This window comes from Gnatocerus cornutus, chromosome 2 (assembly GCF_029298725.1).
Source record: "Gnatocerus cornutus isolate USDA-ARS CGAHR chromosome 2, icGnaCorn1.1, whole genome shotgun sequence".
Taxonomy (NCBI): domain Eukaryota; kingdom Metazoa; phylum Arthropoda; class Insecta; order Coleoptera; family Tenebrionidae; genus Gnatocerus; species Gnatocerus cornutus.
Window position 1 is genome coordinate 15,355,752 of NC_142234.1, and position 13,351 is coordinate 15,369,102.

General features: G+C 33.2%; 1 protein-coding gene across 2 annotated transcripts in view; it reads right to left on the reverse strand.

Moving 5' to 3' along the window:
• Window positions 1–13,351, reverse strand: part of LOC148179457 (kin of IRRE-like protein 2) — a 116,127-nt gene that overhangs the window by 13,420 nt on the left and 89,356 nt on the right. For both annotated transcript variants that reach the window (XM_088050789.1, XM_088050790.1), the window contains exons 6-7: window positions 8,276–8,536; window positions 2,480–2,767 (exon numbers count right to left, since the gene is read on the reverse strand). In XM_088050789.1, coding sequence (XP_087906915.1) covers window positions 2,480–2,767; window positions 8,276–8,536 — 549 coding nt within the window. The remainder of the gene's footprint in view (window positions 1–2,479; window positions 2,768–8,275; window positions 8,537–13,351) is intronic.

Genomic DNA, 13,351 nt, shown 5'->3' on the forward strand with positions numbered 1-13,351 from the left:
ACGGGCCGGTTTACACGATAATTTAATTAAAATTATTGCTGAGATTTAATTGGCAGAAAAACGGTCACATGTCGTTTTAATGTGATGTTAAATATTTAATTGGAATTAATGATTTAATTTAGCTTCTGTAAACCAACCCTACACTTTTGCTGTTTGTTGCATGCTGTGATTTTTTACCGTTAAAATGTTATATAGAATGATATTGTTTTTTAAGTTACGTTCGGAATTTATGAATTGATTATAAAGCAAATAGATTCAATACATAATTTAGATAAAAATGGAGAATCGGTAACGAGAGATTCCATTTTTATCACAGAACGAAATATGGTATGATGCATGAGGTCTGCATCAAATTATTATTGCAATATGTAAAATAGTTAAAAAAATGTACAACAGAGCTTTTATACATTGCAGTCTTTCTGCTCTTTTTTATATTATGTATTTATTTAGATTCTTACAAGTTGTTTTATGGTTTTCTTTTTTATTTCTTAAATTCCTTTAATTCTCGAAATTTTCTAGGTATTTAGAGTTATTAGATATTTTGAGCAAGTCGGTACCCTAAATTTATTAAAATCTATGCCCTTTTTGAATTTATTGGATTTGTTGCATTTTTTTATTTCTTTCGATTCTATTATTTTCTTTAATTTTGTGGATTCTATGAATAGTGTGTTTTTATTTTTTTTTTCCTTTTCTTTTATTTTTTGCAACGACAATATTAAAAATCTTTGAAAAGAATTGAACGCATCTATTGAATTCCAGTACTTAATCTTTTTGTTCGTTAAATCCTTAAAAATTTTAATGCTTATTATTTTTATTTGTTTTAAAATTTTCCTTTCAATTTTAAAGTGCAAAATTCAAAAAGAAAATCGCACAACTACAGAAAATTCAATTCTAAATGTTCCAAATAACGAAAAAATAATCTTGGGAACAAGAATTTTTCAGTTTCAAGACCGATTTTATAGTCAGTAGATTGTTTTTAATTGATATGGAAAACTTTAGTAAAGAATTCTAAGTATGGTTTCCACAAACTATGGAAATGCAAAATAATTGAAATGCATATTAAAAATAAAAGTATTTCAGTGTATGGATAAAATAAACGCGCATACATTTTCATAAAAACCCTCTTTTGCTTATTATTTTTATAACAGGTAAAATTGTTAGAAGCACACAAAAGTAAATAAAGTAATGATGTTCGTATATTCGTGTTATTGAATCATTTTAGTAAAAACACACGTTTGACGATCTACATGGTTTTACTTGTGTTTGCTTTCAATTTACGTTCAGGTCGTGATTACGAAGAATACTGATAAGCAGTAAGTGAAACTGTTTGTATTCCATTAGGTGTTCGCCGTGTTGGTTGTCAGAAGAAATGTAATATAGTGACAATGTGACAATAAGTTAAACACTCATATCTTGGACCATTTTTCATAAAAGCACTAAACGTAAATATATAAACATTACGACGCCTTATTGTTGGCATGAAAATCGATTCGGGGCGGGAATACAATAGTATCAGTTTAGTAATAAACTGATAAAATATGGAAGTTAGCGAACAGGGGATACACCGCGAATTTACACATTTGCACATCGATATCCAATTTAGGAATAAAGGTATTGCACAGAAAACCACGTATTGCCTGAATAAATTACCCGTGGCTGCACATATACATAGCGTCTGGTTGCGCCTCCGCCTCTTTGCGCCAATAAAAGGCGTAGAATATTCCACTCTGATTGTAGAGTACGTCTGCTAATAGAGGGAGGGAAATAGACAAATCAAATAAAAGTGTAATCATGTCTCAACATTGACTTTGTGATGCATAGAAAATGTGTCCCAGTTTTCAGCGTTACAAACGAGAGGAATTCATGGTTTTGATCAAAGCCACATCCGGCTCCAAATGGACAGATAATTTAACATCTAACTCTCTACTTTTCAACTGTAATGGAGGATGTTTTTGTTGATTACATTTTACAATATTGCTCTCTCTACCGCTCATTAATATTGTTAATGTAGCAGCAGGTCGCCACAATTCCGAGCCTGGGAAAAATTTTCCGAAGGGATTTAAATGGCTTAGATTTTAATTATCTGAGTATTTGCCGTTCTTGTAAAAATCCTGACGGAAAAGAAGTTGGTTGCGGTGTAATTGGAATTCATGCAGAATTCGAGAGACGAGCAAACTCGTTGATAATCCTACAAGGTAAGTACTTGTTGGTAGTTACATACGAATAAACATGTTGTACTCAAAGATGTGTTTCAATCTTGAAGCGAGTTTCAGTCGCAGCAACGGACACAATCTAGTTAAAATTGATTGGATGGTTTCAAACAGTTTCTCGCACTCTGAGTTTGTAAGAGTATGCTTTATTGGACGTCAACACTAACAGCTGTCACTCCGGTAATTGAGTTTAATTTGTCTAGTCTTTACTCAAGTTTTAGACGACTTTCAACCGAAAGAAAATCTCTCGTAGAAATGGTTTCACTTACCATGCACTTGCAAAATAATTGGTTCACTGATTTCAGACCTTTCCTCCCCTTTAATAATATTAGTGACTATGCAGCGATATTCTCCCTGGTAATCGTACGTCACGTTGGCAATGTAAAGCTTCGAATCTCGACTTCTTTCTTCTTCTTTATTGGAAGGTGTCGGTAGTTTCTGTAGCCACTTGTACGTAGGCTGCGGATTTCCTTCTCCCAAACACTCGAACGTGGCAGGAGAAAATAACGTTACAGTCTTGACCCTATCCCGCCCGATACTGATGATTTTCGGAGGGTCTGCAACATCGAATAAAAAATGACACAAATGGAAAAGTTTTCCAGAGATTTGCTCTCCAGTGTAATAGCCAACAACAGGGAGGAGATTAAAATCACGTTTACAGCCAAACGTCAAAACCATTTAATATCGATTTGTTATGTTGAGTGAAAGGGAAAGAGATAGAGGTAACACGTCTCCTTGCCGTTTAGTTGTGGTTGCACATAATCTTATATGAATTAGGACAGCATCCGGCGAAGTTTGGAGATTAGTAAATCTGTAGTTCGGATGTAATTTGTTCGTTAATTAGGGAAGCTAATTTGATAAGTGCAAACGCCATGTTGGTTTAGGACTAACAGAAAGCTCCGTTTAAATCGCTCGGATCTACATCTGGCACCTTCGTTGTCTGAATCGCCATCTTAACATCACTAAGACGGACTTAATGGATTGAGGATCTTTCCAAGGACTGCGGAAAATCGGTAATTGAGTTTCGAATTGAATGCATGTATTTATTTTTATTTTATTTTTTTCTCCAACGGTCGCCATTTTATTTTGCAATGTACTAATGATTTGTAGCTCTTCCTATTTTTGTTTTAATAGATTGAAATTTTTTTTCTGATCCATAAGCAGATTAATTTTTTTTAAATAAATTAATGAATACTCTTTAAATTAGGGCTGGTAGCATTTTCATTTATAAGCACAAGCAATAAAAAAACTGTTGACCCATTTTTATTTTATTAGGCAACCAACGAAATAATTTCTATACTCACTTATTCAAGTACTTTGTCACGTTGTCTCTTATAGGAAAACAAGAGATAATAAACATCTATTAAAACATTTTTGAAGCTCCGTACGTGCTTTCTCTGTGTAGCATTTATTTTATCTGACAGGAACAGATTTAGTCGAATCTCATGTAAAAAGATTTTCGTGAGGCAGTAAGGATTTCTTTTGGATGGCTTGGAATCATTCTTAATGCAAACCTTTTATATCCTTAAAAGGGTTGTATAAAAACTTTCATTTTAGAACGGCAAAACGTAGACAAGATAAAAACCTATTAGGAATCAAAGTCAGTTTTTGTTTTACCGTATGACTAGGTCATGTAAAATTCTCCTTTTTTCGAGTTTCATTTCATGTAATAAGAGCAATAAGCGCACGCTTCGTTTAGGTCTTGAAAATTTATCGACAGCAGTCTTGATATTTGCAGCGTTTTATCGTCGAGCGTTAAACGAACGTAAAATTTTTCACATGAATGGGGTTTTATGTTCACACTTTGCACCCTCGCTAATTAACCCACAGATGCAGTTATTGTTATTTTTTGGTAAACTGATAAAACTCGGGTTAATTAATTGATGGAAGTTTTCTCTGATCATTCAAGTTTTAATGGAAGATCACAGGCATTCCCTACACCAGATGTCGATAGATTTCTATGCGGACGTGGAGACAAAGCAATAACGTCCCAACTTGTGTGTTTCATTATGAAATCCGTCGGCAACCACGAAAGTATAGGTAGCAGATGTCACCTGTACAATCACCCAGAAACTTCCTGAACGAGGGTTGCTTCTAATTAGTTAAACATACGTTTGGATGATCTCGTACATTCTTGTTAGCAAGATTAAACCTACAAGCAGGTGCCACGTACACATACAATGTGGTCCATAAAGCCATTGAGTCGTATTTTTTTATTAACCTAATTAGGCTAATTAAACGAGCAGGTTATTTTCAGAGTAGAATGAAAAATCACATTACATTCTTTCCATGACAAAAACAAAATTCTTTTGACTACGCTGGAACGAAACAAGAAAACAGATATTGGTTTCTGCTTGGTCTAAGGTCGGTGTCTGCGGCTAAATGTTTACTTCTCAGGAAGGTAAACAGCTAATGACAATTGCAAATATCGCTTTTGCATACAAATTTCCGATAATACGAAGACGCCGGTGCAGCAAATTATAGTCTATTTGAAAGTTAAATTGTTCGAAAACTATTAAACCGCTAAATGTTCTCACTTAACTATATAGGATTTGTCGAATTTGCGCCTATAAAATTTTGTTACAGCCGCAGACTCTACAATTTACATTTGCAGATGCAAATATTTAACTTCTCAACGAACCGTTTAAGTTAATTAACAAACTGTGAAAGTTTGGAATACAACAATCAAATCAGAATGATAACCGAATTAATTCAAGGAATAAGGGGCTTTGTAAATGCTTTCGACAAATTCAATATTTTAATTATAACAATTTTTAATTCAATGATTTGAATGTTTCGTTTTGCTGAACCTGCCTGATTCATTTATTGTATTGTTAGTATTTATTTTGTTTTTTTGTAAAGTCGGCTAAAACTGTAGCTGCAATTTTTATTTCCCAATTATTGACGCGCAACATAAAACTATTGTTTTGGTACCGTTCAAAGCATTTTTTATTCAACTAAACGGGAAATGTACCCTTAGTCAAAATTACAACGTCATAAAAGGTTACAACCCCAAAATTGGAGTTAAACAAGAATAAACTGGAGGTAATACAAAATATATTTAGCATAATAACCCCAATTCCCTTTTTGAAAACAAGCTCTGTTTTCTGTTTATTTCCGCCGGAACGAGTCCCTTCGTAGCTTTCGACATATTGAAAAAGCAAGAGAGTCTATGAAGGGAATTCAGTTTCACATTATTTGGGCCCAGGGATTAATTTTAAGTCTCATTTAAAGTGACTTTATTCACGAGGATAGCTTTTACTTGAAATAGGTATTTGGGAAGGCCCGAGTGTCACATCAAATGACAAAATAAACGGAACGGCCACTTGTTTTAAACTCTGAGCAATCAAGATCTTATCGTTCTTTAAAGACTTTTAGCTAACCACTGAAATTAGGAAAAAACTTTTAAATGCTTCAGAGAATACATATCAATACATAGTTTATGAGATGAGGAACTTCCTGATGGGATGTGTCAACATGTTCTGCTTTACATGTACTTAAAGTATTACATAATTCAAGGAATTAACACTGCTAACAGTGAAGATTAAATCTTGTAAGTTTATTACAGTTATAACTATTATTGTAGAAGTGCCATATTGAGCCGAAATTGAGAAGGAGATAAGGAAACTGAATGGTTTACTGTCTCACAACTTACGCAAAATGAGACTCCTCACTTTAAGATCGTTGTTTTTAGTATAATAGTAGGCTCACAACGCTCTGTAAGGTGCTCATGTGATATACCCACTAAACCCTATTTCGGATAAAGCATTAACGTCTAGTGCGCAATGTAATTGTGTAAAATATGGACACATTAAAATCCAACGGTCATCTAACACTATTGTAAATTAACATTTACGATGTGCTCTAATAAATAAACTTGTAATAAAAATTTAATTTGAAACAACTGTGTGATTGCAAATGCAAAATTACATTGCCATTTAATTAGTAGTTATTCAGTTATATTTTACATGAATTTCACATCTCGTGGTTAATTTGTTGAAAAAACATGCGCTTGTCGTAAATACTGTGCACCATGAAAAACTTCAAGCTTTATAAATGCTGCAGCAAATTGATGAAGTCCCGCAAGTGTCGTTCCAAGTAACAGGATTGTGAAATACCGAATCGCAGATGGAAACAAGTTCATTTTTGAATTTGCTAAATCCATAGATTTATAGATTGATATAGTAAGACTCGTCTCGGCTCTAGGAAGCTTTAAAACTTTTTATTTTCAGGTAAATTTTCTGACAAACTGGCAGGGTTCAGTTTATTGAAGCGAATGATCTACGATTCCCGCAGGGAAAACTTCTCCAAAATGCATTATGGTCGTTGAAATAAATAAGTGCTTTGTGTGTTTTTTGTTAAAATAGATGGACCATTGGAAGTTTTTAGACATTCTCAAGGGAGTAAAGATCCACCTGTCGCACAAAATCGTTAATGCTGTATGTAGGTCGTTTATTTCGGGTTTCCCAGTTTAAACGTTGCGTTTAATATGCCCTTAATACAGCGTATAATAAAATCATAATGACTAAAGTTAAATATAACATATAAAACATTTTTTCTGATACAGAAAAATCATGCAAGGAATTAATCAAAAACGTGCTTATGCAGAATTTTGAAAATTATATTAAGTAAATAGAAATCAATTTTTTACTCTTGAAACGAAGTCGAACTACAGAAAAAACTTTCTACTGCTTTCTATTACACACAAAATTGTAACCACATTCTATTCAGCTTACGCTACAACGTTCTGTAGTCCAACATGTAAATGTTCTTCGTTATAGGTGTAATTAGTTTTGTCGAACCGAGACCATTACAGTTATTGACGTAACTATGACAAACGAAATGAATTACTCATACATAAAATTATATCTGTAGTGTTATTTTAGTATGTTATTAACAAAATGATTGGCTATAAATTACTAGCTTCACTATTAAAATTAATTTTTCCTACTAATCAAAATTAGGAGTATTTATTGTGGCTATTTATAACATTCACAATTTTCCAATTTCAGGAAAAACTTCTGATTAACTAATTGTCTGAAATTTTGTTCAAATGTACTTTACTTTTCGCTGTTTACAACAAAAGCCAATTAGTTGCCACAGGTCATAATTACAAAAGCTTGCCGCAGTAATCAAATAAAATTAAACACCAAATTGAGAGTGTATGATACAATCTTCTTGTTACATATTATTTTCACAACCAAAGTAAACTAAAGTATCCAGAATAATTTAATTACGTTTTGCGGGTATTTTCAACTCTTCAAACAGAGTAAACATCGGTTCCCTATTTTCTTATTGGGATTTTCTTAAAGCGTTGCAGTCTGCTAAATAGATTAGATTCTTTTGTTAAAGTGAACAAGTAGGGCTTTGTATTAAGAAGTCCCATGAGACAATCAGTGGAGAGGTGGCTGTATATAGACAACGGAAACTCCATTTCCGGTATGTGTCTGCGAAAATCTTCGTTCGAAATAACTATTTTTATGTTCGATTTACTGAAAATCAATACGGCTCCTGGCATGTCATGGGACACAATTGTTGTAATAAACGAGTTTTTAATTTTTACTGCATTGTTGGAGCTTATTTTGAAAGGGAATTTGTAATCGAGAACTTAAATTCCATAAAACAGGGATATTTTTGAAGCTTAAATCTTGCATTTAAATAATCTGACATGAAGACCAATTCTATCCCAGAGCACATTTGTCAGCTGATATGTTATCCGGCCATCCAAAGGGTAACATATCATATCCTTTCGTTCGACACCTGCTACCAAAATCAGTTATTTTTCAAAATTGACATAGGTACATATCCATTGTTAAAGTGAGAACAAAAGCTAATGAGCTTTGACAAAGCTCGGCCCACACTTTCATCAACGTCCCATTATTGTTCTTGAAATTATTAGCATCGATAATTGTGGGGACAGTTTTGGAATACTTAATTACGGTTTTAATTAATAGGAGGATCTGTGTAACAAGGAAATATTACCAGGGATTTCTGACCAAGCGAATACAATACAAATCTGACAAGTATCATTACAGCGCAATTTAAATATACAGAAGTTGACTTACATTTCACGTCGACTTGGACTCTAATTGGTTGTGATTCTCCTGCCTTATTCCGAGCTTGACACGTATATAATCCTGAATGTTGTCTAATGGCAGGGCTAAATTGCAACAGTTCTTGCAGACTTACTGGTTGACTTTGACCCTCTCTTCTCCACACAACGGCGGCTTTTGGATTCGCACGAACGACACATTTGATTGCCACTGTATCTTTCAGGTCTTCAATGTCAGTCTTCGGAATTCCTTCAAGTCTTGTTTCTGGAACATCTGCAACAAGTCGACATCTTTCAAACTTCCGAAGTAACTAAACGCACGTTCAGAAAAGGTGCTTTATCGACAAATTCTCGATATTAAGTTTGCTCCGAAGTTTGCTTTTTAGTTTCATCAAACGTTGGATTTTCTTGTCGCTGTCTTGCAGAAGTTAAAAAGTTTTATATAAGCGCGTGTGAATTTACAGATCGATAAAATAACGCAACAATTCGTGAAAAGGCGGGAAATAATAGTGCAATTGTTCGTCTCACACTTTGTTATATTAAGATCGAACGTACCTGCCGAAGAAGTACAAAGAAACTCGAAAAATAAAGTTCTTATTGCTATACTTTTTGGTGTAGAATATATTCATTCGTGGATGAAGATAACTCTAACACGCAAGCCATATTCAAAATAAATACACGCAATAATCATAAATAACAACAATTCGAAAAGATTTATGACAGAAAAATAATCTTAGGGTATCTATTGATGCACCTTTATGTTCGACCTAAATAAATTGCCTCTTGCAATAACGAAGTTGTGTCATATCATAAAACAATGTTAAAATATGATTCCCAAAAATGCGACGCGACAGTTTTATTCGCTCTTTAGATAATTTCATATTTTCGAACAATATTTCGTAAACTATAACTCAACTTTTAAGCGTGGAAAACTCTCGACACGGTAGTTTGAAAGTCGACTTAGAAATCTTCTTATCACGTCAGGAAGGAAATCCTGGACAGTTTTTGGCACACTTGTCGTTTAATTAAAACTTTTAGTAGCCGGCTACAGTTTATTTAGTTGGCTTTCTCCGGTATTTAGAATGTCTGCTCGCAGTACTTATGACTTTATTAATTACCGAATTTTTTGTAGCAAATATGAAGGAACAAAAATTTTATAAAGGTATTTTGTTTTATTATGCATATTTTTAATTAAAACATTCTTGTTAAGATTTTTCGTCCTATTTTTAATAATGCACTTCATTTCGAGGCGCCTTTGATGTATAAAACCTGTAGGATTAGGATAAATTGCAAGAAATGAAAAATTCGCTTATTCCTTTCATAAAATAGCAGGTATTTGCTGTTGGATGCAAGTTTGCATGGATTGTATTACGAACATCTGAAACAAGTAAATTACATGCAGCATGCAATCGAAGAGTAACATCAGTCTGTTTCGTAGTTACTCACAAAACAAGTGCGTAATAAACCATGTTATGAACGGAAGCAATATCTACGATAGTCTTTCATCTGCAGCTTTTATAGTGTAATATTGTAGATTTATAATTAGAGCATGCCATAAATTGAAAAATATAGTTTGTAAAATTACGATATGAAAATCAAGAATTTTAGGTGTATATTTTAGAATTAATAGATTTCCCGACGAAATATTAAAGGAAAAGTCTTTCCTGTTGTGAACAAAACAAGGTGTTTTTCGGGTGAAACAAATTAGAAGTTTTTATTTAATTTGTAGGCCTTCTAATAGATGTCTAATAATAAAAACTCACTGCGGGATTTCGCTAAATAAAGAGAAACTCTGTTCGACAACAGCACTTATAGTTCTGAAAAACAAAAACTTTCTATTTCGAGCCGCTTTTCTTGTTTGAGAATGGTGGAAAACCGGCAACATTAGAGTAAAAATATCCATTCTTTTTCGTACGTAACAAATGACATTTAAATTGTATTTCCGAAAAGTAATGTCTGCGTTATGGATGTTCCTTCTCAAAAGTTTTTATGGTAAACTGTCGCCATAAATTTGAGTCATCATATAAAATCCTATTTCTTCGTTCAATATTAAATTTGTTGATATTGATAAAACGATTTCCCGTTATAAAGATAAATCAGTACAAATCTGATTTTAAGGAGGGACGAGAAAATCTCAATATCAATTTTTATCAATAAATCCGATCAAATGCGGTAAGCGAAAATAAATTTCAGTAAGAGGCTGTTGACTCATTAACACTTCTCTTTCAAACATGTTTTAAGAATGAATCTCATTTTAATGAAATCGTGAATTGGACAACTAACTAGCAATTTAAAAGCAAAGTCGCAAAGGCTTCCGCCTTTACGTAGTTAGAGAGATTTGAGGAATTCTAACCATTAAATTTGTATCCGTAAAGACACAATTTGAATTTTACGCCATTCTGTTACTGATTTTCCTAATACGGGTATTATTCACCTCATCTCTTATTTAACTGCCTTTGAATCATTTATTTTCAACTGAATTCAGATTGCAAGATTTTTTTGTTGGTTACATCAAATATTCACTTATTTGAAGTTGGATTCCAGGAAATAACGTGAAATTTTTAGAGGTAAACATCAGCCTCGCAATTTCTGATTATACACTCGAGTCAACACGACTTGATTCAGCTTCAAAGTAAAGAAAATACAAAAGGGATGTGATTATTATTATTGCACAGACTGAAAGTGTTTAGAAGATGCAGACTAACCCCAATTTTACTTAAGTTTTCTAGAATTCCCTAAGTTTATTTTGAGCTTTTGGAGCAATCAAGACAGCGCACGTTTCTGTTTTATTTGGAACATTGCTGATATTTTGATATTAAAAGAAAAATATTTGGAGGTAGATTCTTATTAAATATTTGCTGTAATGACAGGAAGTTTGTTTAATTAAAGTGGATTCTTGTTACTATTTTTATCTTCCGTAATAATTTCATATTGTTTAGTAACAAAGAGAGGTAAAAAAAGAAGGTAAGGTATTTTCTTCTTTGTTTTCTTTTTTAATAATTTATTAATGAAAGAATTTTGCGAGGATGGATGCAGGTACAGCATAATATGTGCGTAATAATCTAGTGTGATTAATAATAATCGCTATTAGTTTAAATCCGTTTATATTTTACATTTTAGGTCGGATGCAATCCATTAACTCGAATTTTACAATTTTTCTGATCTGCATAAAAGTTGATTTTCATTAAAAGATTAATCTAAAATAAGTCACTCAGGCATAATCACTTTTATGTTTTATTTTTACAATTTAACTTGCATTTTACATCTTCGCCGATGCTGAACTGTCTACTTTCGTAATTTATTTTGTAAAAGTTCTATTAAATTTTCTCCTCAAATTTGTCGTGACTGAATTAACTTCATTTCCCCTTAATTTTCCCGTCCAAAAAGTTGCGTCACATGTTTCGGTGCTTTTTATTGAATTAGCGTTTCGCTTTTCTGTGACAAACACTTTGTATAGAGTCAGTCTGAATGTCTGATAAATCCGTTTATGTATGAGAAATCTGCTTCGGTATCTCGTCATGGTTCTGTTTTTATCGCGTCTTTTGTGGGGTGTGATGTAAACAACGATAACGGAAATCAAAGTCGGGACAGCTTAGAGTGACTGAGCTTCAGTTACCGACTTTGCACAAAGATGATGTCGAGGAAACAATCCGGTACATCATCAACAGATGTCTCTGCTGATGGTACAAATGTCTCAGCATTGTATTTATTGATGCCAAACCGGAGCTGTGAATGCTACACACTGAACAAATAATGACGAAGGAGGAGAGGCTCCGGAATAAACTGGATTAATATGCCACACGTTGACGAGGGTGCTGTCCGGATTAGGCGACACCGAGAGCAAAAAGTATTTCATCAATCAAAAAACTACTTTGAATTCAAATTGCTTGTTTTTCAAAAATTGTTTTTCAATCGACACTGGAATGCTACTTCCACGCCGCACGCACGACTTTTTTTGGTTTTAATTTACGACATGTAAATTTGCTGAATAAATAATAAGTTCGTCGATATTGGTAGTGAAGCTAATTTGCATGAATTCCTTCGCAATAAATCAGAATATTGTAGCATTTTTTTGAAAACCGAGATTCGCCACAAACATCTATTGTATAACAAATCCAAAGAAATTTAATTTATCATTCCAAAGTCTGTCCCCATTGTTTTAGCCGCCAATAGGCAGCGGTTTATTTATTTATTGATTTTTTTGTGGCGTACGATTTTTTATAAAACTGCAAAATTCGAATGAATAGAATAAGATTTGAATTTTGAAATTTTGATGGTGATATATGTTATTTAAATTTTAAGACTAGACAATATCTAACCCGGCGCATCCACCATTTTTACAACGGCATAAATATTGGCACGATAAAGTTCAAATAACCTTTTTTATTAATGCAAAATGTAAATAGTGCCGTAGTTCGAATTTATTCAGTAAAAATGGATTTTGCAATAGTCGGTTTTTAACCACAAATTCCCGGAAGCTCTGTGTCAAAACTGGCTGTGATATTATTAAATTTCAAATTTTTAAAAGACCACAAACAGCAAGGCGTCTTTTATATTTCATTATGTTTCCAGAGAAGACTTCCTTCTTTCCATCGCTTTAGTTATGGTTTCGCTAATATTCTTGATTGTGTTTTCCGTCGTGTTGGAGATATATTCGAAATACTGAAATAGGAGGATATTTGCGTGTTCACATCGGGATTATTTTGGTAAACGATCTGAAACCATCGATCCAAATGTTTTTTTATGCATGACCTGTTTCCTATAATGCTATGATTGTGAGAATAATTCCATCCTCACCGTTGTGTGCGCATTTCATTTGGAAATGTGCAGGATCGGTCTTTGCTTCTCGGTTTGTTTTATGTGAATTTTACAGCAAATTCTTGCATTCATCCTCTTTTACATTATTACGATTAAACAAGTCAAACAAACAAAAATGCCGCACAAACGAGTTGAATGTGAGCATACTTCAAATATTTGTCTAATTAAATGAAGTTGTTACATATGTCCACATATTTTTGCATGTCCCACTTTTGCTGAAAATAGTTATAATTATATAATGCACCTTCCAAGAGTTGCGCTATTATTCATA